Source organism: Bos mutus, chromosome 25, assembly GCF_027580195.1.
Source record: "Bos mutus isolate GX-2022 chromosome 25, NWIPB_WYAK_1.1, whole genome shotgun sequence".
Classification (NCBI taxonomy): domain Eukaryota; kingdom Metazoa; phylum Chordata; class Mammalia; order Artiodactyla; family Bovidae; genus Bos; species Bos mutus.
The window spans coordinates 6,845,395-6,868,748 of NC_091641.1; the positions used below are offsets into that span (position 1 = coordinate 6,845,395).

At 59.8% G+C, this 23,354-nt stretch overlaps 1 protein-coding gene across 2 annotated transcripts in view; it reads left to right on the forward strand.

Annotated features, from left to right (window-relative positions):
- The window catches only part of COL26A1 (collagen type XXVI alpha 1 chain), a 164,460-nt gene that overhangs the window by 138,041 nt on the left and 3,065 nt on the right, over window positions 1–23,354 (forward strand). For both annotated transcript variants that reach the window (XM_070362142.1, XM_070362143.1), the window contains exons 4-11: window positions 3,006–3,067; window positions 10,844–11,000; window positions 13,216–13,314; window positions 13,952–14,104; window positions 16,212–16,295; window positions 18,062–18,114; window positions 20,765–20,800; window positions 22,090–22,137. In XM_070362142.1, coding sequence (XP_070218243.1) covers window positions 3,006–3,067; window positions 10,844–11,000; window positions 13,216–13,314; window positions 13,952–14,104; window positions 16,212–16,295; window positions 18,062–18,114; window positions 20,765–20,800; window positions 22,090–22,137 — 692 coding nt within the window. The remainder of the gene's footprint in view (window positions 1–3,005; window positions 3,068–10,843; window positions 11,001–13,215; window positions 13,315–13,951; window positions 14,105–16,211; window positions 16,296–18,061; window positions 18,115–20,764; window positions 20,801–22,089; window positions 22,138–23,354) is intronic.

The window sequence follows — 23,354 nt, forward strand, 5'->3', positions numbered from 1 at the left end:
CGAAAGGCCGCTTTCAGAGGCACCAGGATCCTGCAGTATTTAGGAGGGGGGCAGTGAGTGTCCCCTGGGAATCCCCCCATGTGTCTGGCCTCGTTGACTGGGGGCCTTTGGGCGCCTGGCCGTTGTACAGGGTATGTGTGCGTGCTCAGTTGTGTCCGACTCTTTGCGACCCTTTGGACTCTAGCTCGCCAGGCTTCTCTTTTCATGGGATGTTTCAGGCAAGAATACTATAGCGAGTTGCCACTTCCTCCTCCAGGGCATCTTCCCAACCTAGGATTGAACCTGCGTCTCCTGCATCTCCTGCATTGCGGGTGGATTCTTTACCCGCAGAGCCATTCCAGAGAGCCGCCCTCCCCCTGCGGCTCTTGTTCAGGGGGCCTCCCCAGATTTCAGTGCCCGTGGGCCTCCCTCCTGGGGTGGATCCCGGAACCCAAAGAGGACATCAGCCCTTGCTGCTCTCCAAGCCCTCCTGTGTCTGCCAGCCTGGGACGTGGTCGCTCTCTGCCTTTCCCCTGGTGATTCATCCCTGAGAAGCCCCCTCTGCCCGTCTCTCCGCTCTGTGCTTTGTACCTCTTTCCTTCTTTATTGTCCCTTTTGCTGGTAGGAGTTGGAGGGAAACATGTGTGTTCAGTCCCCCCCATCTAACCAGAAAACCACCTCCTTTCCTTTGTGAAGTCCTGCCCCATCCCCGAGTCAGACAACTGTATACATTCTTCTGGTTGTTTTAAAGTTTCAGTGTTTATACCTCAGTCTTTAATCTCTTTTATGTATCGGGGTTACTGACAAGGTTTTATTGGGGGAAGAAAAAGAGTTCTGTTTCTAAAAAAAAAAAAAAGGCTTATAAACCACAGACTGGGCACAGCCCAGGGTGGATGGGGAAGGTAATGAGGATGAGGGGGCCCCTGCCAACCCACAGAAACCCGGGTAGGGCTGGTGAGCAGAAAGTAAGGGGCTGTCAGCCCCCGTGGCCCCGAGGCTGGGCACCCCTGGGGAAATCACAGCCTGAACCACCTGTTCCCAAGGTCCTAAGATTCTGGGAGTCTCATTGCATCTCTCACAGGACAGTCATTATTTTAAAACAGAGACGTTTCCAAGGTGGTTTGCGTTCAGTGACAAAGATACAGGACTTCTCCAAAGACAGACAAGGCTGATGATGGGGGGACGGGGACCCCGCCGGTGAGCATGGGGGCCTCGCTGCAGCCAAGGGGCCTCTGAACACCGAATGGGACGTGGAGTTACCCTAATACCTCTCGTGTGTCTGCTTGACCGGAATGGGGTGCCTGTGGGGTCAGGCTTTGAACTGAGGGAGGAATCTAAGCATCTCTTGACTTCCAGAGCAATAAAAGCTCTTAGGAACAGCTTTGAACCATCTATTTCCTCATTAAAGAGCTCTGGGTCTCTGGGGGAGACAGATATAAATAGATGATTACAGCCCAGGGAGATATGTGCCTGGGAGGTTAACCATTACTGGTCTCCTAATTGGCCTTCCGGCTCTGGGACCCTCCCACAGCCTCCCGCGGTACACTCTGCTGCCAGAGTGAGCTTTTAAAAATGCACATCTGACCTTGGCTTTTCCCCCCTCCAACAGCTGCCCACTGGTCTCAGGACACTGCCAGGCTCCTCCCCGCAGGCTTCCTGCTCCAGTCTTGGTGGTCCCCAGGTGTGCTCCTGCCCGCTAGGCTGCTGGAAGACCCTCCCCGGTTCTGTTCCCCTCTGGTGTCAGCACTAATTCTTCCTTCTATGGAATCTGACCAATCACTGTGCATCCCTCAGTCCTCACCTTAGATGCCACTGCCTCCAGGAAGCCCTCCTGGGCCACCCCCAGCCCAGATGGGCTTTGGCAACCCCAGATAGGCTACCCACTCCAGTATTCTTGGGCTCCCCTGGTGGCTCAGCTGGTTAAGAATCCACCTGCAATGTGGGAGACCTGGGTTCGATCCTTGTGTTGGGAAGATCCCTTGGAGAAGGGAAAGGCTACCCACTCCAGTATTCTGGCCTGGAGAATTCCATGGACTATATATCCACGGGGTCTCAAAGAGTCAGACACAATTGACTGACTCTCGCTTTCACTTTCCTGTTGCTCTTTTGCATGTTCTGGCCTTACAGCCCTTACCAACCTGTGTCTTTTTGCCTGTCCCCTTCCTCAGACTGTAGTTCTCCAAGTCAAGGAGTGTGTCTCATTTACTACCCACTCATTAACTATCAGATTTTTTTTTTTTAATGGTGGAGTTTATTAAAAAATTTTTTTTTGACGTGTGCACACTGCTATATTTATTTATTTATTATGTATCCTTGGCTGCTCTGGGGTTTTGTTGCTGCACGGGCTTTTCTCTAGTTGTGGCAGGCAGGGTCTACTCTAGTTGCGCTGCCTGGGCCTCTCATTGCAGTGGCTTCTCTTGTGGAGCACAGGCTCTAGGCTTCGGTAGTTGCAGCACGCAGGCTCGGTAGCTGCGACTTGCCGGCCCCAGGGGGCGGGCTTCAGTAGTCTTGACACAGGAGCTCACTAGTTACAGCTGGAGGGGCTTAGAGCGTGCAGGCTTCAGTAGTTGGGGCGTACAGGCTTAGTTGCTTGCGGCATGTGGAGTCCTCCCAGACCAGGATCGAGCCAGGCCCCCTGTACTGTCAAGGCAAGTCCCATCCACTGTACCACCAGGGAAGTCCTCAGGTATTTTTTGACCCACTACTCTGTGCCAGGCACCAAAATTCATGAACAAACAAAATAGACAAAGACCCTGCGCCTAGGACACTCGCAGGCTGACGAGGCATCCCAGGTGCTGGCTCAGACGATTCGCAATACTCTGTGCTGTGGATGCCCAGAAAGGAGGCTCGGAGGTCAGGCAGGCTGCCTGGAGGAGGGGGCACTAAAGATAAGGCTCTGAAGGATGTGTAGGAGTTTTCCAGGCAGCAACTCAGAGATTTCCCTGCTTGCCTGAGCAGAGGCTATCCTGCCTGGCCGGGCTGCTCTCTCCCCAGGGTCCACTCCACTCTCACCTCTTCTCTTTCAGAATGCATGAACTGCACCCGGCTCAGCGACATGAGCGAGCGGCTGACCACGCTGGAGGCCAAGGTCAGATGGTCTGGGGATCCTGGGCCTAGGGAGTTAGAAAGGGAGGAGCTGGCTTCAGCCCCAGGGAGCCCAGCAGGCCTGAGCAGCCTGGTCCCCAGGGGTGGGTGCTATTTGGGCCCTCAGTGGCTCTGGGTAATTTTCTCTAGTCTGGGCCAGCCTCCTGGGGTGGGAGAGGGAAATGGGATGAGTAAGAAACTCGAGGGTCCCAGGCAGCAGGCTGGTCTGGGTGTGGGCCTCAGTGGCTGGAAGCCCCGATGCTGACCCCTCGGTGGAAAGAGGAGGGAAGTCGCTGTCCCCCGAGGGCTGCTGGCCCCCACTCAGGCTCCTCCTTCCTGGTCTTGCACGGGGCTGGGCTCAGGAGCTGATGGAGGAGGAGCCGCCTGGCACCTGCGAGCTTTCTCCCTGTCTACATCAGGGGGCAGAAGGGTGGAGCAACTCACCCCAGAGGCAGAGGGGCTCAGTAAAGCCTAGTCATTCATCTGGGAGTGGCTCCAGGCAGCAGCGGCAAGGAGGACAGGACTCAGAGAAGGGGAGGATGTGTGAGGTGCAGGTGTGTCGGGGAAGCTGCCCCGTGGGGACACCTGGGGCTCTGTCCCTCCTGGTGCCCGGGAGACAGTGCAGAGCCCGCCTCAGGGCCGACCTGGCCCTCGCTGGGATGTGCTTCTGCGCGGCGCTCCCCCTCGCCACGTGACCCCTGTGGACAAGCCCCACCTCCTTCACCTGGAAAGCAGGCACGGGGCGATTGGCTGGAAGGTCTGGGTCTGGCGGAGGCAAGCTTAGGGCTGAGGCTGCTGTACTTGCCACCTCCAAGGAGCCTCTGCAGGCAGTGGGACTGCGGGGGGCTCCTGGCCCAGCGGAGGGCCAGCACGGGGAGGCTGGACTGACCCGAGCGGAGGCAGCGCTCTCTCAAGGGCAGACCAAACAGCTAGGGCCGGGCGCTGCCCGGGAGGGTGCTGTGAGCACGGCTGGCTGGCAGGGAGGCCGGAGTGAGGACAGAGCGCTGAGGTGGGCTGCAAGACCCCCACCGCGAGAACACAGAGCAGACCCAGAGGTTGGACCCCAGCCCAGAGGAGCCTGACAGGCAGGGCCTCCCTGTAGACACACACAGAGACACACACATGAATGAACACACAGGGACGCACGTATAAACACACATGAATTCACAGAGACGCACATACTTACATATAGACGCACACAGACACACGCAGCCCTGGCCAATGCTATATCACCCTTTGGCCATGCTGCCTGCCTTGGAAGCCTGACTGTGGGGACACCTGCCTGGTGCAATGGGGGCTGCAGTGACTGGCAGCTGGAGGCAGGCACGTGTGGGAACAGCCCCCACCAGCTGGGTGACTCACCGAGCCCACCTCCTCCTCTGTGGAGTGAGCTGAGGTGCCAGCCTCACAGGACCGCTCGGGGCCTCAGGTGACACGGTGGGGGAACCCATGCTGGACAGGTGTGAGGCTGTTATCATTTATGTTGTGTCACTGTGGCATCTTCCTGATGGAGGCACAGGTACATGGGAGAAGCCCCGTGGCAGAAGCGTGAATGGTCTCCCTTGCCCCTGCAGGCAGGAGGGTCCCCCCAGCAGCCCAGGTGCCTGGGCACAGGCTGGGGGTGGAGACCCTGTGCCCTCCCTGGGTCATGGCTCTGCGGGGCGGGGGGGTGGAGGGCAGAAGCTTCAGGGAGCAGATGCTGCCACATGAGCCGAGCTGGGGCTGGGGCAGTCCTGGTAGGGATGAGAGATGCTGGGGAAGATGCTAGAAGGAACTCGTGGTACCCGAGACTCTAGAAAAGGCGGGCTCCCCAGGCTCACTAGCCTGACGGACATTTTCCAGGTACCTGAAACCGCCGCGTGGTTTGGCAGAGCGTCGGCTGAAGGCCTGGCCTGGCCCCGGCCCAGCACCCCGGGGTGTTGCAAGTCACAGCTCTGAGGCAGGACCGGCACCATGCCTGCTGTGCCCCGCGCCCCTGGCCCTGACCCATGCCCTCCCGCCATGAGCAACTCCTGCCCTGGTGCCCCAACCCTGCGCTGCCCTCTGCCTGGGGACGCCGCACCCCGGGCAGGCTGGAGGGGGTGCTTACTCTCTGGCCCTGAGGGTGAGGGTCGTGACTCCTCCGCAGACCTCAGGGGGTCTCCTCCGCAGACTCTGTGGGGGTCAGGCTGTCTCAGTAATAACCCAGTGATAACAGGGCCCTTCTCAGCTCTGGGCCTCAACCTGCTGCCCTGTGAGGTGGAAACAGAAGGGGTCACTTCCCGGCCCCTCCCTGGCTCATACACAGAGATGACCTCAGGTGGCTCCTGGGTGGGGAGGTAGACAAGGTAGCTTGAGACAGGTGTCCAGAGAGGTGGCAGCTGCGGGGTCCCTTCTGGATTTCTAGATGGCAACAGGAGACTCCTGTCTCAGCTCCTGTGTCCTCTCTGGGTCACTTTCCAGCTGCCCACCTGCCTGCTTTGTGCCCAAGTGTCCCCTGGAGAAGCAGGGCCCCTGGGAGCTTCACCCGCCCCATCAGAGGGCCCTGAGGGGCAGCAGCCTGGAGAGGGCGGGGGACACAGGCCAGGCTAGCAGCCAGGCCAGCCCCACAGCCTCAGGGGCGGGTGAGGTCAGGGGAGCCCACAGGGGTCAGAGAGAGCATGGAGCTGGGGTCAGGGGCTGGGGTCAGGTGGGTGAAGGCAGAAGCGGGCAGGCAGATCCCCGATGGGGAGTCAAAACCTGGGCAGCTAGCAGTAAGTCCAAGGCCTGGAAACTTCGACTTCTGCTTCCTCAAGACAAGAAGCCTGTTTTGACATATCAAGAAGGATGCATTCAGTGGCAAGCAATGTGAACCCAGCCATTGGCAGCTTATTTCTTAGCATTTATTGTTAGTTCAATAGCAAGTCCAGACTTAGTGGTCTTGGGATTGGCTTGGTGACTCAAGAAACCAGACTCCCTTCACAGCCTCCTCTCCACCTTCTTAGTGAATCGGCTCTTGTCCTCTTGCCAGTCAGTGCTAAAGCGTTAGTCACTCAGTCGTGTCCAACTCTTCGAGACCCCAAGAACTGTAGCCCGCCAGGCTCCTCTGTCGATGGAATTCCCCAGGCAAGAATACTGGAGTAGGTTGCCATGCCCTTCTCCAGGGGATCTTCCTGACCCAGAGACTGATCCCTGGTCTCCTGCACTGCAGACAGACTCTTTACCATCTGAGTCACCAGAGTGCCTCATGGTTACAAAGTGGCTGCTGCAGCTCAAAGCCTCACATCCTTATACATTGTTCAAAGGCAGGAAGTAGAGGGTGAAGCAAAGTATCTCAAGAAATTCATTATGTCTCATTGGCCAACACTAGGCTATATGCCCACCTCCTAGGTACAAGGGAGCTGGGAAAATGAGTAATTGGCCAGTGATGATTCCTCCTCTGGGGCATTCTCACTGGCTCAGAATAAGGGTTCTAGAGCCAAGGAAGAGGAGGTGGTTGGAGGCCAGGCAACCACAAAGAACTGCTCCATCTTCACTCCCTACAGTGCCCGAGTTGCCTAAGGATCCAAACCTAGGAGCTGATCTAGATTCCTCTCACCCACTTTCTGGGACAGGCTGGAGCGGCTGTTGGGGGATCGTGGGGTAAAAAGCTAGCAGAAAAAAAGTTTCCTGCCTTCCTTCCTCCCCTCCTCCTCAGTTTACTCTCTGACTCCAAGAACCAGACCGAGTGGGAGGGAGCCCGAGGGGATTTCCCTGGGTGACTGGTGCAGGACAGTGGTGTCCTAGCCAATCAGCCAGGCCACAGTGATATTATCAGAGCCCCTGAGATGGAAGGCTGGCTGGAGTCTGGTTTTCTCAGCTGAGTCCCCACGCCGCCCACTGCTGCCTGCCCCGGTGAGCTCAGCCCAGCAGAGACGGCTCAGTTTCTCCAGGAGGTTTGCCATGGCCAGACCACGGGGGCTTGAACTCTGGAGTGGGCTGCTTCTAACTTGACGGTGCCCGTGGCTCCTCTGCCTGGGTCCATGGGCTCTGTGGGTCTTGGTGTCTGTGAGGGAGGTGCCCCAGGAAGGAGTGAGCTTGGTCTTTTGTGCAGGAGCGAGGTTGCAGGCAGAGGGTCCCTCTGGGGGGCCTGGGAGCCCAGTCTGGGTGCCCCCACCCTGATCCCTCCCAGCCACACTCCCCTTGCTCCTGGCTCCTCCCTGTTACACTTGTTCACCTGGAGGAATCCTCCCCACCCCACCAAGATGCTGTATCCAACTCATCCCCCCGACTGGGGACCTTCACCCCCAAACCTGGCTTCTCCTGTGCCGCTGTTTGAATGGTGGCGATCCTACCATCCCCCAAGCCAGGCTAGAGACAGGGCCACCCCTGCCTTCACGTCCTGCCCCCAAGTCCTGGCCACCAGTTCCTGACAGTTCCCACCCCCAGCCTCTCGCCCATGGCCCTGGGGCCCCCATCCCACACACTGACAGCCAAGTCTCCTTGCCCTGTCCCCCCCAGCTCCACCCCTTGCCATGGCCGGTCAGCTTCCAGGTGGACGTCCCCTCAGTGGCTGGGGCAGAAACTGTAACCCTCCCCTCCGTGAGGAGGTTCCACCCCCAAGCCGCTGTGCAGTCTGAGCCCGCCGCTCCACTTCTCAGGGCCTCCGTGAAGCTCCACTGAGGCCAGGGCTGCAGCCCAGCTGTGGAGAAGTGGACGAGGCGCCACACGGGGCCCTGGCCCCACCACCGACTTGCTGGGTGACCTTGGGCAAGTCCCTTGCGGTCTCTGAGCCTCTCTTTCCACCTTGCCTCTGGCGTGGCCCTTCCTGTTTAATGAGCCCTTGTAAGGACCAGGAGGGGGAGGGGCTGAAAGCAGGGGCCCTGGGGGTTGCCAGAGCTTCACGGGGCAGGAGCCCACCCACCCAATACAGAGGTGGGCCTGAGATCTGGGGTGCCACTTTGTTCCCAAGGGTCTTGGGAAACTTTGTCACCCAGGCCCCGGGGAAGCTGCAGAGCTGGTGGGAGGAGGCGCTCAGAAGGACCCTTTCTGTGCATCCAGGAAACCACAGCCCAGCCCAGGCCTGGGCGCTGTGAAGGCAGCCATTTGTCCCTGTGACTCCCCCCGACCCCCGCACACCACCCCAGCATCAGCAGGAGTAACTGGGTGCCCACGTGCTGTGCGCCCGTGATCTGTGGCCCTGCAGGGTCAGTGTTACCACCCCCGTTTTGCTGATGAGAAAACAGGCCCACAAAGGTGACGATGCTTGCATATCATGGCTATCTAGTGGGAGAGCCGGAATTCGAACCAGCCTGGCTGGTGGCAGGGCCTGAGCCTCCTCCCCCATCACACGGTACTTAGTGTGTGCAGGGGCCTGGGGACCGAGAGCGAGGAGGGCGCCCCTCCCCAGGTGGTCCTGACACCCAAAGGCAGGGCCAGTGGCGTTGCTCCAGAGTGACTGTACAGGGGCTGGGGGGACACCCCTTCTGCCCAGAGGGTCAGACAGACTCAGGAAGGAGGGGACAGCTCTCCGGAGTCTCAGAATCTTCCAGAGGCTGGGGGCGGGGACAGCACTGGTGGAGGGTGCTGCAGGAGCCTGGGCATGGAGGGGTGGGGAGGTCTCGGCCTGAGCGGCTGGGCGCGTTCAGGGCGGCTGGAGCAGAGCTGGTGGAGGAGACGCAGGGGAGGTCATGGGAGGCCGAGGTGATCACCTGTGGACGTACTGTGTGGTGTCTCTCGTGGTTTTTGGGGGGAGCTCGGCGGGGTTTACCTTGCATGAGGTCCTCACCCACGGCCGTGGTCGGGGGCTGCAGGAGGGGACGGGGGCAGGTGGAGGGGAGGGGCAGTGGGCTCTAGGCAGGAGGGCTAGGGCCCTGGGAGAGGCCCGAGGACCCATTGGGTCCTCCTGGAATTAAGGTTACCCAGGACTCTGGTGGTTGGGGTGGGCGCAGGGTAGGGTGGGGTGGGGTATAAGCCGGGGCTGGAGCTTGGACGCCTTCAGGCACTACCTAGCATCTGCAGAACTAGACGCCAGCGATTCCGCTCCCAGCGGCCCCCAGACAGGCTCGGAGCGCTTTCATCTCACGGCGCTGAGTCTGAGAATCTAGCTGGATGTGGGGTTCGGGTTTCTAAGGCGGCGGCGGCGGCGGCGGCGGCGGGGGGGCGAGGGGGCGGGGGGGTGGGCACATGAGACACTGGACTTCTTCCTTCCTGTCTGGCAGGTCGGGACGGGAAACCGGGCTCCATCTGATATGGCGGGGGAACCCCAGTGCCCCCCTTTTCTGGGGTGGGTGGGTCCACGCGGGTTAGCACCTGCCCGCCGGCCCTGAGCAGATCCCGGTGTGCGGCGCCCCCTGCTGGCCTATTTGGGAACAGCCGGACCTCCTGGCTCCCTGTGCTGTGCCGTGCGCTAAGAATACTGGAGTGGGTTGATATTTCTTTCTCCAGGGAATCTTCGCAATCCAGAGATCGAACTCACCTCTCCTGCACTGGCAGGTGGATTCTTTACCACTGTGCCGCCTGGGAAGCCCCAAGTACAATTTTGATAAGTGAAAGTGTTAGTCACTCAGTCATGTCTGACTCTTTGTGACCTCATGGACTGTAGCCCGCCAGACTCCTCTGTCCGTGGGATTCTCCAGGCAAGAATACTGGAGAGTCGGTTGCCATGCCCTCCTCCAGGGGATCTTCCCGACACAGGGATTGAACACACGTCTCCTGTGGCTCCTACATTGCAGGCAGATTCTTTACCGTTTCAGCCACAAGGGAAGCCCAAGAGTACTGGAGTGGGTAGCCTATCCCTTCTCCAGGGGATCTTCCTGACCCAGGAATCGAGCTGTGGTCTCCTGCACTGCAGGCGGGTTCTTTACCAGCTGAGCTAGCAGGGAAGCCTTCCTGGCTCCCAGGTGCCGTGAATTAGGAAGTGTCTCCCTACTGAGGCTCTGTGTCCTTTTGGGTTTTAACCCCTGCTTTCCTCCGGGGGAGAAGATGGGCTGTTTTCCAGGCGGGCCCTGAGTAACCATGGCCACCTTTGTTTCCCTGGAGCTCTTGCTAAACTCGGACACTGAGCTGGGCCCGCTTATTCTTTCTTTCTCCTTTTTTTTCTTTTCTTCTCTTTTCTCCTCTTCTTTCCTTCTCTTCCCTTTCCTTTTCTTTCTTTCCCTGTCCATCTCTCCCTCCTCGCACCCATCCAGCCAGCCACAGACATTCCCTGACCACGCTGTTTGTGCCCTGAGCCAGACAGTGGGGGGGACAAGCCTGCCCAGTCCCTCTCCAGGGAAGAACCAGTGAAATGGGGGTGACCGTGGTCATTATTCGGAGAAGGCAATGGCACCCCACTCCAGCACTCTTGCCTGGAAAATCCCATGGACGGTGGGCTGCAGTCCATGGGGTCGCGAAGAGTCGGACACGACTGAGTGACTTCCCTTTCACTTTTCACTTTCCTGCATTGGAGAAGGAAATGGCAACCCACTCCAGTGTTCTTGCCTGGAGAATTCCAGGGATGGTGGAGCCTGGTGGGCTGCCGTCTATGGGGTCGCACAGAGTCGGACACGACTGAAGCGACTTAGCAGCAGCAGCAGCAGCAGCAGTGGTCATTATTCAGACAAGCACAGTCTAATCCCAGTGACAGCCACTCTAGGAGAAAAGTATGGTGGCTCTGAATGTGTCCGCAGGGGCCCTGCCTGAGCCGGAGGAGGGTCGGAGGGCTTCCTGAGGTGGGGGCGGGGCGGGAGAACATTCCAGTCGGGGGACGGTGGTCGCACGAGTGGGCGGTGCTGGTCCCCTGGCACTCACGTCCCCGCTCACCCGTGCCCCGGGCCTGACCCTCTGCCCTTCTGCGGCCCAGGTTCTCCTTCTGGAAGCAGCAGAGCGGCCCCCAGGCCCAGACAATGACCTTCCGACGCCCCAGAACACCCCACCACCCTGGAACGAGGGTCTCCTCCCTGACGCCATCCCGCTTGCCCACCCCGGGCCCCAGATGAGAAGGCCCACAGGCCCGGCCGGTGAGTGAGGCCTGCGGGGGGCAGGGGGTTGGCAGGGGGAAGGCCTCTCAGGGTCTCCACCAGTAGGTCATACACACCCAAAGGGCATTTTGGAAAACTGAGCTAACATTTAAAACCTGGGGGGTTTCTCGTAAGAGTCAGGATTTCTCTTAGAAAGATGGAACAGCTGGCCATGGGGTTGGCAGTCCCTTCCAGAGACGACTGGCTGGGACTTCCCTGCTGTTTCTAGTGCAAGGGGTGAGGTTCAGTCCCTAAGATCCCACGTGCCTTGTGTTGTGGCCAAAAAAATATTGGGGGAAAAAAAAAGGAACAGTTGGCCGCAGCTAAGTCATGGCTGCCCCCACAGATCTCATTCAGACTCTGCAGTCTGCCACAGTCCTCACCACTCCCTACTGTCTCACAGTCCAGCTACTGTCTTCACAGGCTGCCCTGCTGCCGCTTAGCATCTACATGTAGGCCCCCAGCCCAGCTCATCCTTGACTGGCTCGATTTTACAGCAGCCCCTGCCTGCACACCGCCAGGGGTGGGGGGCTTACTGCCTCCCCCAGCCTTCTGGGGGATCCTGTCTGAATTCTCTGACCGGAGTTGGAGGACACCCACTGGTCTGTTGCTTTCCCTCTTCCCACCACATTTTGAAGTCTCTCTGCAGTCTCTCTCCACTGGACTGAGCTCTGCTCTCTGGGACTGCAGAACAGTAATAGTAACTGTAATATTATAGTCAGGATTGTTGAATGCCTGCTGCGTGGCGGGCACTGTGCTGGGACTTTACCCTGAGTGGAGGTGTAGCTGCCACTGTCCATGTGGCTGAACTCCAGGGTTTAAGGCTGAGGTCTCATCTGACTGGTCAGGATCTGTGCTGTGCCAGTTATTCAGGATTTTTATATCACTCTAGTCTGTACAGATATCATGGCTAATCATTCCAGTGAGCTTGTAAAGCTCAGATTACAGGAGAACTGAGGCTCAGAAAAGTGACCCCTGGGGTCACCCAGCGATCCAGTGCCATTTTGACTCAATAATTCACAGCCCCACCGGAGCCCTTTGCAGGGGACGCCCTTCCTTCTGCTGTCCCCCAGTTGAGCCCCCAGTTTCTTAGCAATCCCGCCCAGACCCAACTCTGACCCCTCCCTGCCTGCAAACCCCCAGCAATGGGAAAACTGACCGCCAGTGGCCAGTCCTGAGGCCAGGGAAGCAGCAGATACTCTGCAGGCTTCTGAAGGGCCTGGAGGCTGTGTGGAGGATGAGCTCGGGCTGCTATGGGAGGAGGGGGCGTCTTACTTGCCCTGGGTCCCTGGCCCACCTCTCTAGCCACTGTCCCCAAAGTCTCACTCCCAGAAGGCCTGTCTTCTTCAAATCCTATGCTTGTCTTCTTCAAATCTGTCTTCTGGGACTGAAGAGGGAGCAGAGGTCAGGGGGAAGTAAGGAGGGGGTTCTCCTCTTCTGAAGGACCCAGGCAGGCCCCAGTGCCCCCTGGAGGGGAGGGAGGAAGCTGGGAGGGGCTTCTGTTCTCCAAAGGCAACTTTCTTCTTATGGGGGCATGTAGTTCCCAATATGGCCACCAGGTGGAGCACAAACCCTACAAATGGTTACACCTGGGTGCATCCTGGAACCCCAGAGACCAAGTGGGAATCTCTGGAAACTGGCAGCCCCAGGGGGGTCCCCAAAGAGCCCTCCATCTGTTCAGGAAGCATTTTTTGAGCATCCTCCCCAGGCCTAGGCCTTCCCTAGGGAGAAGGGGCTGTCTGCAGGCCACACAGTGGGCCTCCCATCTACTCTCCATCTACTCTTGCCCATCCTTGGGACCTGGAGATCCCCAGGGGGCAGGCGACCCCTTCAGGGCTTCCTGGGGTCTCTAAGGAGGCCTTATTAGGACGATCTTTGCCTGACTCCCAGTCCCCAAGCCTGAGCAAAGAGACATCAGGATGTGGAGAGAGGGTTCTGACTCATTTACAGCCTGGTGCTGCTACCTTGAGCAAGGGGCCACATCTTTCTGAGCCTCAGTTTACCCCACCTGTCAAATGGGAACACAAGTAGCTCTTGAGATCATAGAAGTGAACAGGAGCAAAACTGGTTTGTATACTGTGATGAATTATGTGGTCCCTTTGCCCATGGCAGGTGAGGGGGCAGGTCTGACCAGACAGCAAGGTCGTCTAGCCTGGAGCCAATGGAGGCAGCTCAGCCCACAATGTTCTCAGGCCTCATTTCATTCTATCCACAGGGCCCCCTGGACAGACGGGACCACCAGGGCCTGCGGGTCCCCCAGGCTCCAAAGGTGACCGGGGTCAGGCAGGAGAAAAGGGCCCAGCGGGGCCTCCTGGTAAGGACATCCACCCACACACATACCCTGACATGACTTCGCCCAGTAGGGGAAGGGGCTTAGGGATTCTCCCCTGTCCAAGCAGGTGAGGCATCCCAGATAGCCTCTTTCTTGGTTGGGCTGATGACTGCCATCTAGCAGGGCTCCAGGTTCCCTCCCTCCCACTGCCACCTCCCGGAGCAGCCTCCTTCCAAGCACTCTGGGGCCTGGTCTCACCCGGGACTATGAGAAGAGAAGGCTCCAGCTGTGGGGGTGGGGCTGCTGGGGGCTGGAGGTTGTGCTCCGCATGTAAACAATGCCAAGAGGTCACGCGGCTGCTCCTGGACCCCGTTGGGGCAGGTACGGGGCTGGGCCAGGCTGGCAGCCAGCCTCGCTGCCCCTACCCCAGGGCTGAGGTCATCTGGCCACAGCGCCCGCTGACGTCACTCACGTGACCTCCCTGACCTCCCGCCTGGCTGCCCCGGGTCCCCTCTGCACTGGCTGCGGACGGGAAGTCATTTCATTACATCCCAGGACAGCCCTCCAGGGAGGCTCTGGGACTAGTGGCCACCACCTTGCCCTCCCGGGTCTATTTCTCATCTCTGTAAGGTCAGTCAGGAGGCCTGGCCCTCCTGTGACTCCTCTTTTCCCCCCACAGGCCTCTTGGGGCCGCCAGGGCCCCGTGGGCTTCCTGGAGAGATGGGGCGCCCTGGCCCCCCCGGCCCCCCTGGCCCAGCAGGCAGCCCGGGCCTCCCTCCAAATGGCCCCCAAGGCGTCCTCTACTCCCTGCAGCCACCGACGGACAAGGACAGTGAGTGTCACGCTTGAGGGCTGGGGTTGGAGGGCGGGCCAGAATTTGGAGGGTCCACCCCCCAATAGAACCCCATGAAGCAGACTGTCCGTGAGTGGGGCCTCGGCTTTGCCAGGCGGGGGGACGGGGTAGCCTAGGTGGGGGGTGGTCCCCCCAACCCCACGGTTGGCCCCAGGGGTCTGTCCCTGCCTCTGCTCAGCTCCTGCCCCTGGGGTCTGACCCCCTGATGTCCATCTGCTCTCTGGCCTGGCCTTGGGGTCACCTCTGGTGACAGTACCATCACCAAGGTCATCCGTCACCCCGTGCTCTTCGCAAATTCCCTCACTGTAGGCCACTGGACAGGCGCTGATGGTTGGAGCACCTCCCATGTGTGGGACTGTGTGTTTTAACCTCCGGGATACAGCAGTGAGCAAAGCGAGTCTCCTGCCTGCAAGGGCCACAGTCTAGCACAAGAGGGCGCCCTTGAGCACACATAGAACCCGCCGCCCGAGCATGGGGGGAGGGCGGGTCCAGGGAGGGCACCCAAGAGATGGGGCGGGGCTGGGGCCTGCGGCCCATGGAGGGCGTGGCTTTGGTTAAGGGCCCTGGGAAACGAGAAAGGTTTTAAGAAGCGGGTTGAGATTGACTTGGCATTCTGAGTGGGTGATATCCCGGGCACCGTGGGGGCACAGGGACCTCTTGGTCAGCCGTCAGAGAAACCCGAACCCTCTCCCGCTCCGCGTCCCCCGCCCCCCTCCACCCTGTCCGCCCCGCTCCCCGGGCAGCGCCGCGCTTAGACCTACGTCTGAATCACAGGGTCCCGCTCCGAGCCTCCGTTTCCCCATCCCTAGAGCACGAGTGGTAATACATCCTAACGGAGTTGCTCTGGGGTACCCAGCCCCCAGCCACGAGGGAAGGACTCATTCCCAAGGGGATCGGGGTGCCTGTGCTGCCCTCCGCATGTGCAGGGGCCAGAGCAAAGAAGTCACTGGCGATCAAAACGTCTCACTCATGGTGGGCTCGGTGGTGCCCCTTGGTGGAGGAGAATGGGTGATGCTTGTTTAGTATCTTGGGGGTCTAAGGGTTCAACCGCCCGGCATCCCTCGGCCACTGAAAGCTCAGCCGGCCCAGCCTGGGCGTGATGCCCTGCATCTGCCGCTGCCTGCCTCGAGTGCTCGGAGCCCCCCTCAGACAGGACCCTCTTTCCCCAGGCTTGGGGTCCCCAAGAGAGGGCAGACTGCCTGGAGGGTGCAGATGTGAACGTTTAGGAAGAGTGTGTGTGCGTGTGTGTGTGTGTCGGGGGGTTCCCGGTGGAGGCACCTGGGAACCAGGAACTAGCCAGCACTGAGCAGCGGTAGCAGGCCCACCGGCCAGGAGGCCTATGGAAGGGCTGCCCAGGCTTCTGTGATGGGGGTAGGCAGGGAAAGGCAGAGGCAGCCACCCCCAGCCCAGATGTTTTGAAGCCTGGCTGTCTGCTTCTGGGTCTGAGGTCACATGGGGCTCACCCTGGAGGGACCCAGGCAGACCCCACCTGGCCCCGGGGCCCTGCGGCTCAGACAAGTGGTCAGGGAGGACTTCCTGGAGGAGGCCCTCACAAGAGTGAGCTAGTCAGGTGTGTCAGGACGGGCATGTGGAGGGGAGCCTGGAACAGAGTCTGGCCTGGACAGCGGGGAGGTGAGCAAGGCGGGGCGGGAGTCTCAGGACATGGAATTTTCAGGAAGAGATTTGTACTTTAAACAGAGCCCACAGGGCTTCCCCCCGCCCTCTGATTTGGCCTCCGTGTTGATGGCTCGACAGTAAAGAATCTGCCTGCAATGCAGGAGACTCAGGTTCAATCCCTGGGTTGGGAAGATTGCCTGGAGAAGGAAATGGCAACCCACTCCAATACTCTTGCCTGGAGAATCTCATGGACAGAGGAACCTGGCGGGCCCCAGTCTATCGGATCACAAAGAGTCGGACAGACTGAGTGACTACACACGAGGGAGCTCCTCTGAGCTGAGGGAGCAGTAGCTGTGTGAGGCCCAGCAGGGTCGGGGCTGCTCTTCCTGGCTCTGGGGGACTCAGCTCTAGCCCCCCAGCGCTGCTGGCCCTGCCCCATGGGTCACAGGCCACTCTGCCCTTCCCGCAGGTGGAGACGTGCAGCTGGCCTCCGCAGCCGTGGACACAGTGTTGGCGGGCGTCCCAGGGCCCCGGGGTCCCCCTGGCCCCCCAGGTGAGTGCAGAGGGCAGCAGCAGCAGCTGGTCTCCGCTGGTACCCACTCCTGGGCTTCACCTGGGCCAGCAGTCTTGAGGGGGCTGGTTGGAGGCTCATGGCAGGGCACTGGGTCTGCCCCAGCCAGCAGTAGCTTGAGTGGGGGGCCTGCTGCTCATGGGTGGCAGCTCCCCTGGGACTGGACACAGTGTTTCTGGGTGGCCTGACACCCACATGAAGCAGCCTCGGGCCGCCCTCAAGTGAGCCAGAGCAGGGGTGCTCTGGGAGCCAGAGGCCTAGGTCCAGGAGGGCTGCATAGGGGATGGTGGGTGAGACGGAGGGAGCTGGTGGGGGCGGTGCCTGGGAGAGACAGGAGGCCCTGGGCCTTCAGGCAGAAAGCAGGGTCCTGGGAGAGGGGATGGGACCCTCACTGGGGTTGGGGGGGGCGGGTGTGGCGGGGGGCAGAGCCCAGGTGTGTGGCTGTCTCCTCTGACAGGTTCTAACCCTGAATGAATGAGCAACAGAGGCCCTGGGCGCCCGCAGGGGTGGAGGCGCCTCTTGATTCGGCTCCAGGCTGGGCACTCATTCTAGTCGTTCAGTGTCTCATGCAGTCAGGAAATAACCCACTGAGCGCCTCCTACGAGCTGGGCAGTGTTCTGGGTTCCTGGGATCCTTAGATAAACAAAAGATTTCTGTACTCATGGTACTTGGGTTCTAGTGGAGAAGGTGGGCAGTACCCTCAGTGAATCCCGTAGGGTCCAAAAAAGCAGGGCTGGGCTCGCGGCTGGGCCAGGGTGGCAGCATTAAGGAGGGCGCTGGGAGGATGTTGCCTTTTAGCTAGACCGCGTCCAGGCCTCACCCTACCCAGGGCTCACTTTCCTGTAGGTCCTCCCTAGGCATGCCAGGGGGCACTCTGGTAGGCTAGCCACAGAGACCTCACTCTTCCAAATATTCAGGGCATTTAGTCACGAACACCACGCTCTGTACTGCACCCATCGGTCCTGGCCTGACCCTCTGGGGGCTCCCTGGGCCAAAGGGGAGGCTGGCATTCAAACCAGTAGTGGCCAGAGGCAGTGGCTGGTCACTGTCAGAGATTTGCCTAGGGAAGAAGTGGGGGTAGGTGCCTGGAAGGCTTCCTGGAGGAGGTGACGCTCAGCCTGAGACTAGTGGGAGTTTGCTGGGATGTGGAGGGGATGGGAACTCCAGGAGGAAGGAACAGCCACCACAAAGGCATGGATCCAGAGGGACTTTCCAGGAGGGTGTTTGACCGATGAAGGTGGAGGAGGCTGGGCTGAGAGAGACCTGTCTGAAAAGTCACTTGGTGGGGAGGGGACTGCTGCATGGATGGGTGACCACCACTCTGGGTGGTAGGCAGCAGTTGTAGTAACCCAGGCAAGGATGGCCTCAGGGAGGTGAGGTCTGAGGTCCCGAGATGGGGCAGGCTCGAGGGAGATTTGCCTGAGGACTGACCGGCTGGGGAGGGGCTGCAGGGCGCCCCCACCCCAACCCCGTGGATGAGGCTGTGGGAACAGGAGCAGGTTGTGGTGTAGGGGTTGCAGGCAGGGAGAGGGGCTTGCAGTGGGCTCTCCACTCTGGGGGTGGGCAGGGGGCTGGAGAGCCCATGCCCCCTCCCTCACCATTTATTCACCTCCCCTTTCTGCACTGCCCAAGGAGACAGACCCAGGGCAGGGCCCGGGGTGGGAGGGTGGGAGGGCCCCTCTCCAGAGCCGATGAGGGGGCAGGGGGTGTCTCCGGCTCCAGGTGACCATCTGTGACTCTGCCGGCAGGGCCCCCTGGACCACACGGCCCCCCTGGACCCCCGGGTGTGCCTGGATCCCAGGTAAGGTCTCACCCATCTCTGGCGAGGGTGAGGGCACTGTTTCCCTAGGAAGGCAGGAGCCAGGCTTCTTAGCAGCACAGTTACTCAGGAAGAAACCAGCCTACCTGGCTGGTCCCCACCTGAGTCCAGGTGGGCCCCAGGGGAAGGCAGGCATGGGATCCTGGTTTTCTTAGCAACAATAACCCTTTACTACCCACCCTACCTGGGCCCCACAGTAGTTAGCATCATTCCCATTTCATAGATGAGCTAACCCGAGGTCATGCAGGTGGTGTGTGGGGCTGGGCCAGGATCACAGCCGTGGCCAATCTTCAATGGGAATTGCCTGTGTTGGGGGGGCACTCTGAAGCCTGACAGTGCAGCCCCAACCCCCAGCTTGCTTTGCCTCCTCAGCTGTGTGACCTTGGGCAGAAAGACAGCCTCTCTGGGCTCCTGCTCCTTGGCTGCTAAGAAGGGGCCTCCCCGGTGGGTTGTTACAGGGAGTGAAAGAGAAATAAAGTGCCGGGGGGGTGCCTTGTGCTGTAGAGCCCCAGGGGCCTGGGGGGACGTCACACAGAGGAGGGGGGACTTTGGACACCAAGGCAGGAAGGGTTTCTTTTGGGGATGTCTGCACAGAGCTTCCTGCAGCTCATCCAGACCGAGGGCTTCAGGTTCCCTGGAACTCGGGCCTGGGTGGGTGGGAGGTGGGGGTGACTGAGAAGCGGGTCCCCCACTGCAAGGCTGGACGGCTCACCCCTGACAAAAGGGCAGGAGCGGGTGTGAGGCTGACAGAGGCTCCCGTGAGAAGGGCTGGGGGCAGCAGAACCCCTTCCAGAGGCACAAGCCCACACGACAGGCAAGGTCAGAGATGATGGTGTGCCCAATCCTTCCCCCCACCTACCTGCTCGTGCCAACTCCTTTCAGGGTCCCCATCGTGTTATCCCAGCGGTGACAGGGACGCGGAGGCTCAGAGAGGTTCTGTCATTTGCCAGAGTCACCCAGCAGGGGAGCAGAGCGGGGGCCCGGCGGGGCTGGGGTCACTCCAGGCCCTGCTCCGGCTTTCTCGGGGTCCCTGCCCTCTGCTAGCAGGTAGTCTGATGGGGGAGGCAGATGTGATAGAGAGTAACTGGGGCGAGACCTACAGCAACAGGAGGCGGGTGGCCGGAGTGGGGTGACAGACAGGAGAAGGTGAGGCTTCGACTGAGCCCCGAGGAACCAGAAAGGAGCATTCACACGAAGATGCCAAGAGCAGGAAAAGGGAAACGTAAGTGCCAAGGTCCTGGGGCCGGGAAACACCAGGCGGGTCCTGAGCAAAGGCGCGTGTCGGGGGAGGTGAGGTGGGAGGGAAGTGGGCAGATGGGTACCTGCAGAGCCGATGTGTGGACCTGGGCCACAGTGAAAGGGGGGCTTATCGAGTGTCAGGGAAGGAGCGTCCAGGACCCCATTTTTGTCTTTCCAGGGCCCCTCTGGCTGTGGCTTGAGGGGAAGGTGGGGGCAGGGGAGTGGAGCAGGGAGACCCAGGAGGAGGCTGGGGCAGCGCAGGGGAAACAGACATATCTAGAAAGTGGACCTGACAGGTCGGGCTGATGGAATAAATTCAGTGAGGGCGGGAAGCGGAAGGTTAACTGCGAGGTGCTTACAGGAGCAGCTGTGGATCGTGGAGCCATTTCATGGGAAAGAGCGACTGCAGGGTGGGGGCCGGACGGCTGGGCCGGGGGGAGACCAGGAGTTTCACTTTGGAGAGGTTGAGTGGGGGTGCCTCCTGGCCGGCCAGGTCAGGGTGCTAGAGGACGGTTCGATGTGCAGCTCTGGGGCTCCAGGGAGCCTTCTGACCAGGCCTCAGTGCTGACGGGGAGCCCAGGTGGGGACCCTCGCCTTCACCACTAGTAGGAGTAGTGTTAGTGACTCAGTCGTGTCTGATTGTGCGACCCCGTGGACTGTAGTCTGCCCGGCTCCCCCAGGCTCCCCTGTCCCTGGGATTTCCCAGGCAAGAATTCTGGAGTGGGTTGCCATTCCCTTCTCCAGGGGATCGTCCCAACCCAGGGATCGAACCCAGGTCTCCTGCACTGGCAGGTGGATTCTTTACTGTCTGAGCCACCAGGGAAGCCTGAGATCACCACTGCTGTCGCTCATTCGCAGAGGGCCCTTTCCGAGTGCTGGGGGCATGTGTGCATGGCCATCTGGTCCCTTTCTCCCTGGGCTTCCCTGGTGGCTCAGACTGTGAAGAATCTGCCTGCCAATGCAGGAGACACAGGAGACTTGAGTTTGATCCCTGGAGGAGGTGATGGCAACCCCCTCTAGTGTTCTTGTCTGGAGAATCCCATGGACAGGGGAGCCTGGGGGGCTACAGGCCATGAGGTCGCAGAGAGTCTGACATGACTGAGCACGCACGCACACATGTGCCTTCTCCAAGTGATGACCATACTTGGCATTGGCCCATTTCACAGATGAGAAGATGGAGGACTCGGTGGAAGCCCACGATCATCCACTGGCCAGTGGCCGGGGCTCCAGGAGCAGACAGGCCCCCGCTGTGGCACCCCCCATTTCCTCTCCCGCCCACCCTCTTCCTGTCCTGCTTTTCAGATTTCCAGAGCCCAGTGCAGGGAGAGGGCGTGCAGAGGACTAAGGGGTTGTGAAGGGCACAGCTTAACTTGCTTTGTCTGATTTTCTGCAGGGCCTGGCTGGAGAGCGGGGCGCCACGGGGCCGTCTGTAAGTGTGGGGCCGTGTGTGTGGGCCTCCCCCGGGGCGATGGGCTCTGGTGCAGGCACAGGGTACCAACTCGGTGGGTGTCTGCCCCAGGCAGCCTGGCTGAGCTCAGGCCTCGGGCATGCCAGACCCAGCCCAGCCGGGATGGAGCAGAGGGAGAGAATCGGGCAAGCTGGGTGCAGCGCCAGTTGCCCAAGTTGGGAATGGGGGACTTTGGGAAGTGGGGACCCCCTGGGCATATGAAGTATGGGCTGAAATAGCCGCCTACTGAAGGGCTCAGATAAGAGTCCTGAGGTTCTTCTGGGGAGCCCAGGCCCCTGGGTTAACGTGCTGTGTGACCTGCAGAGTCCCTTGCTTTCTCTGAACTTCCCAGGAGTAGATATAGACAGCTGACCACTCATTTCCCATCTTAAAAATAAGAATTCACAAGACTCAGTCCCTATCTCCAGGGCCAGGGAAGTGGGCACATGCCCAAGTCTTATGTCAGAGGCACGAGGCTGTGGGAGAAGGGGGGTTCTTTGCTGAGCGTCTTCTGTGTGGAGGCCCTCTTCATCCATAGTGGGTTTAAGCCTCACAGTGCCCCCGCGAGATGGTGCTTTGTTTTCCCTCTTTCCTAGAACTGGCAGCTGAGGCCCAGAGAGGTTAACCAACTTGCCCTAGGTCACACAGCTAGACCAAAGTAGAGCCAAGATTTAAACCCAGGAGTGTTAGCCTCCAAAGGCAGGCCTTCCCCAAGCTTGTTATTGAGAGTGATTTATTTAATCCTCCTAATAGCTCTGTGAGGCAGGCACTGTTATTATCCCCATTTTGGAAATGGAAAAACTGAGGCACGGAGAGGTAAAGTCACACAAGAGTAAGTGGCCTCCTAGGTGTTATGGTGAGGCTGATATTACCGGCCCCGTTTTATTTATTTAAATTTTAATTTTTTACATTTATTTATTTTGGCTGTGCTGGGTCTTTGCTGCAGTACATAGGTTCTCTAATTGCAGTGCGGCCTGTGAGATCTTAGTTCCTTGACCAGGAACTGAACCCACGTCCCCCCGCACTGGAAGGTGGATTCTCAACCACTGGACCAACCAGGGAAGTCCCTGGCCCCAATTTTAGAGTCAGGGAAACAGAGGGGAAGGGCAGAGGACTTGATCCCTGAAAGGGCCAGAACCTGGATTCCAACCTGACTCCTCCCTCCCTAGAAACAGAATTAAGCCCCTAAAGTCAAGGCCATGCCGGCCTGTGCAGAGGTCCCTGGTAGAGAAGCTGGGCACCCATCACTGACTGCGTGACTTTCTTCCCAGGGGGAGCCTGGCGGGAAGGGGGAAGAGGAGGAGAAAGCCGCCGCTGAGGTAACTGTGCCCCTGGGCCCGTGCTCCCCCTGCCCCCTGGCTGTGTCCTTGCAGGCCAGTCCAGTGGAGCTGGACCGACACTTCTTCCTGAGCGGGGCATCAGCCGCAGGGCGAGTGGGGGCCCACCCAGCAGGAGAGGCAGTGGAGTGAATGGTGACTGCAGCCCGGTGTGAAGTCAGCTGCAGTGGGGGAGCACAGATGGGATGACTGGCCCGGGGCCTGAGGGTGGGGGCAACCCCACCGGAGAGGGTGGAGGAGCCACAGACCTGCAGATGAGACCCTCTGTTTGAAGGAGGCCTCAGGCTGTGGGGTCTCTCTCCAGGGACAGGGCCTTCCCATGATAGTGCCTGGCACACGGATGTGCCCAAGGTTGCAGTGCTGGTGGGCTGAAGGGTGTATGGGCAGGTGGAGAGCTGGCTGGTGGATGTGGGAGAGGATGGATGGAAGAGGAAGGCTGGGAGCACACAGCGGCCAGAGCAAGACAGGGCAGGGTGGGGGCGTGGATGGAGCGCGAGCATGGCTGTAGGGACCATACCTTCTGGGAAGCAGAGGGGAGGCTGGGGACCAGGATGATGAGAAGGGAGCGAGGCTGGTGGGGCAAGCTGAGAATGAGTCACCTGGTGTGACAGGGCTCAGCCAGACGTCCAGCACAGCAGGCATGCAGCACCCCTGAGTGAGCTTGGGGAGATCCTAAGCCAGGAGTAGGGGTGTCTGGAGAGATGGGCAGTGGGCATTGGAGGTGGGCAGCTGTTTGAGGCAGGCTGGGCTGGAGGGGGTAAAGCTGGGATCAGGGGACCTTCCAGAGGTCCTTATGGGATTGGAGAAGGGGGAAGAGGCTGGAACCATGGCAGCCATGGTAGGCACAAGAGGCAGTGGGAGGAAGATGTGAATGCTGGGGTCACTTGTGATGGAAGACTGGGAGGGTACCCACGACTTCCCCCTGCCCAGTTTCATCAGCATGCCTCCTGTGCCCCAGGGACTGAGGCTTAACTGGGTCCTGACAGAGGGGGCCTGGAGCCCCTGCTCCTCACTGGGGACACCCCCATCCCAGACACTACCCAGAGCCCAGCTTCTCACGGTCTTTGATGGGAAGAGCTCTCTTGTGTAACTCAGTAGCGTGCTCTCCGGTTTTCTTTAGCTTTAAGCTCAATTAATCTGAGTGTCATGACAGAGCTGTCATGTTCCACCAGCCAAAAAGGTTCCTGTTTGCTGCAGAC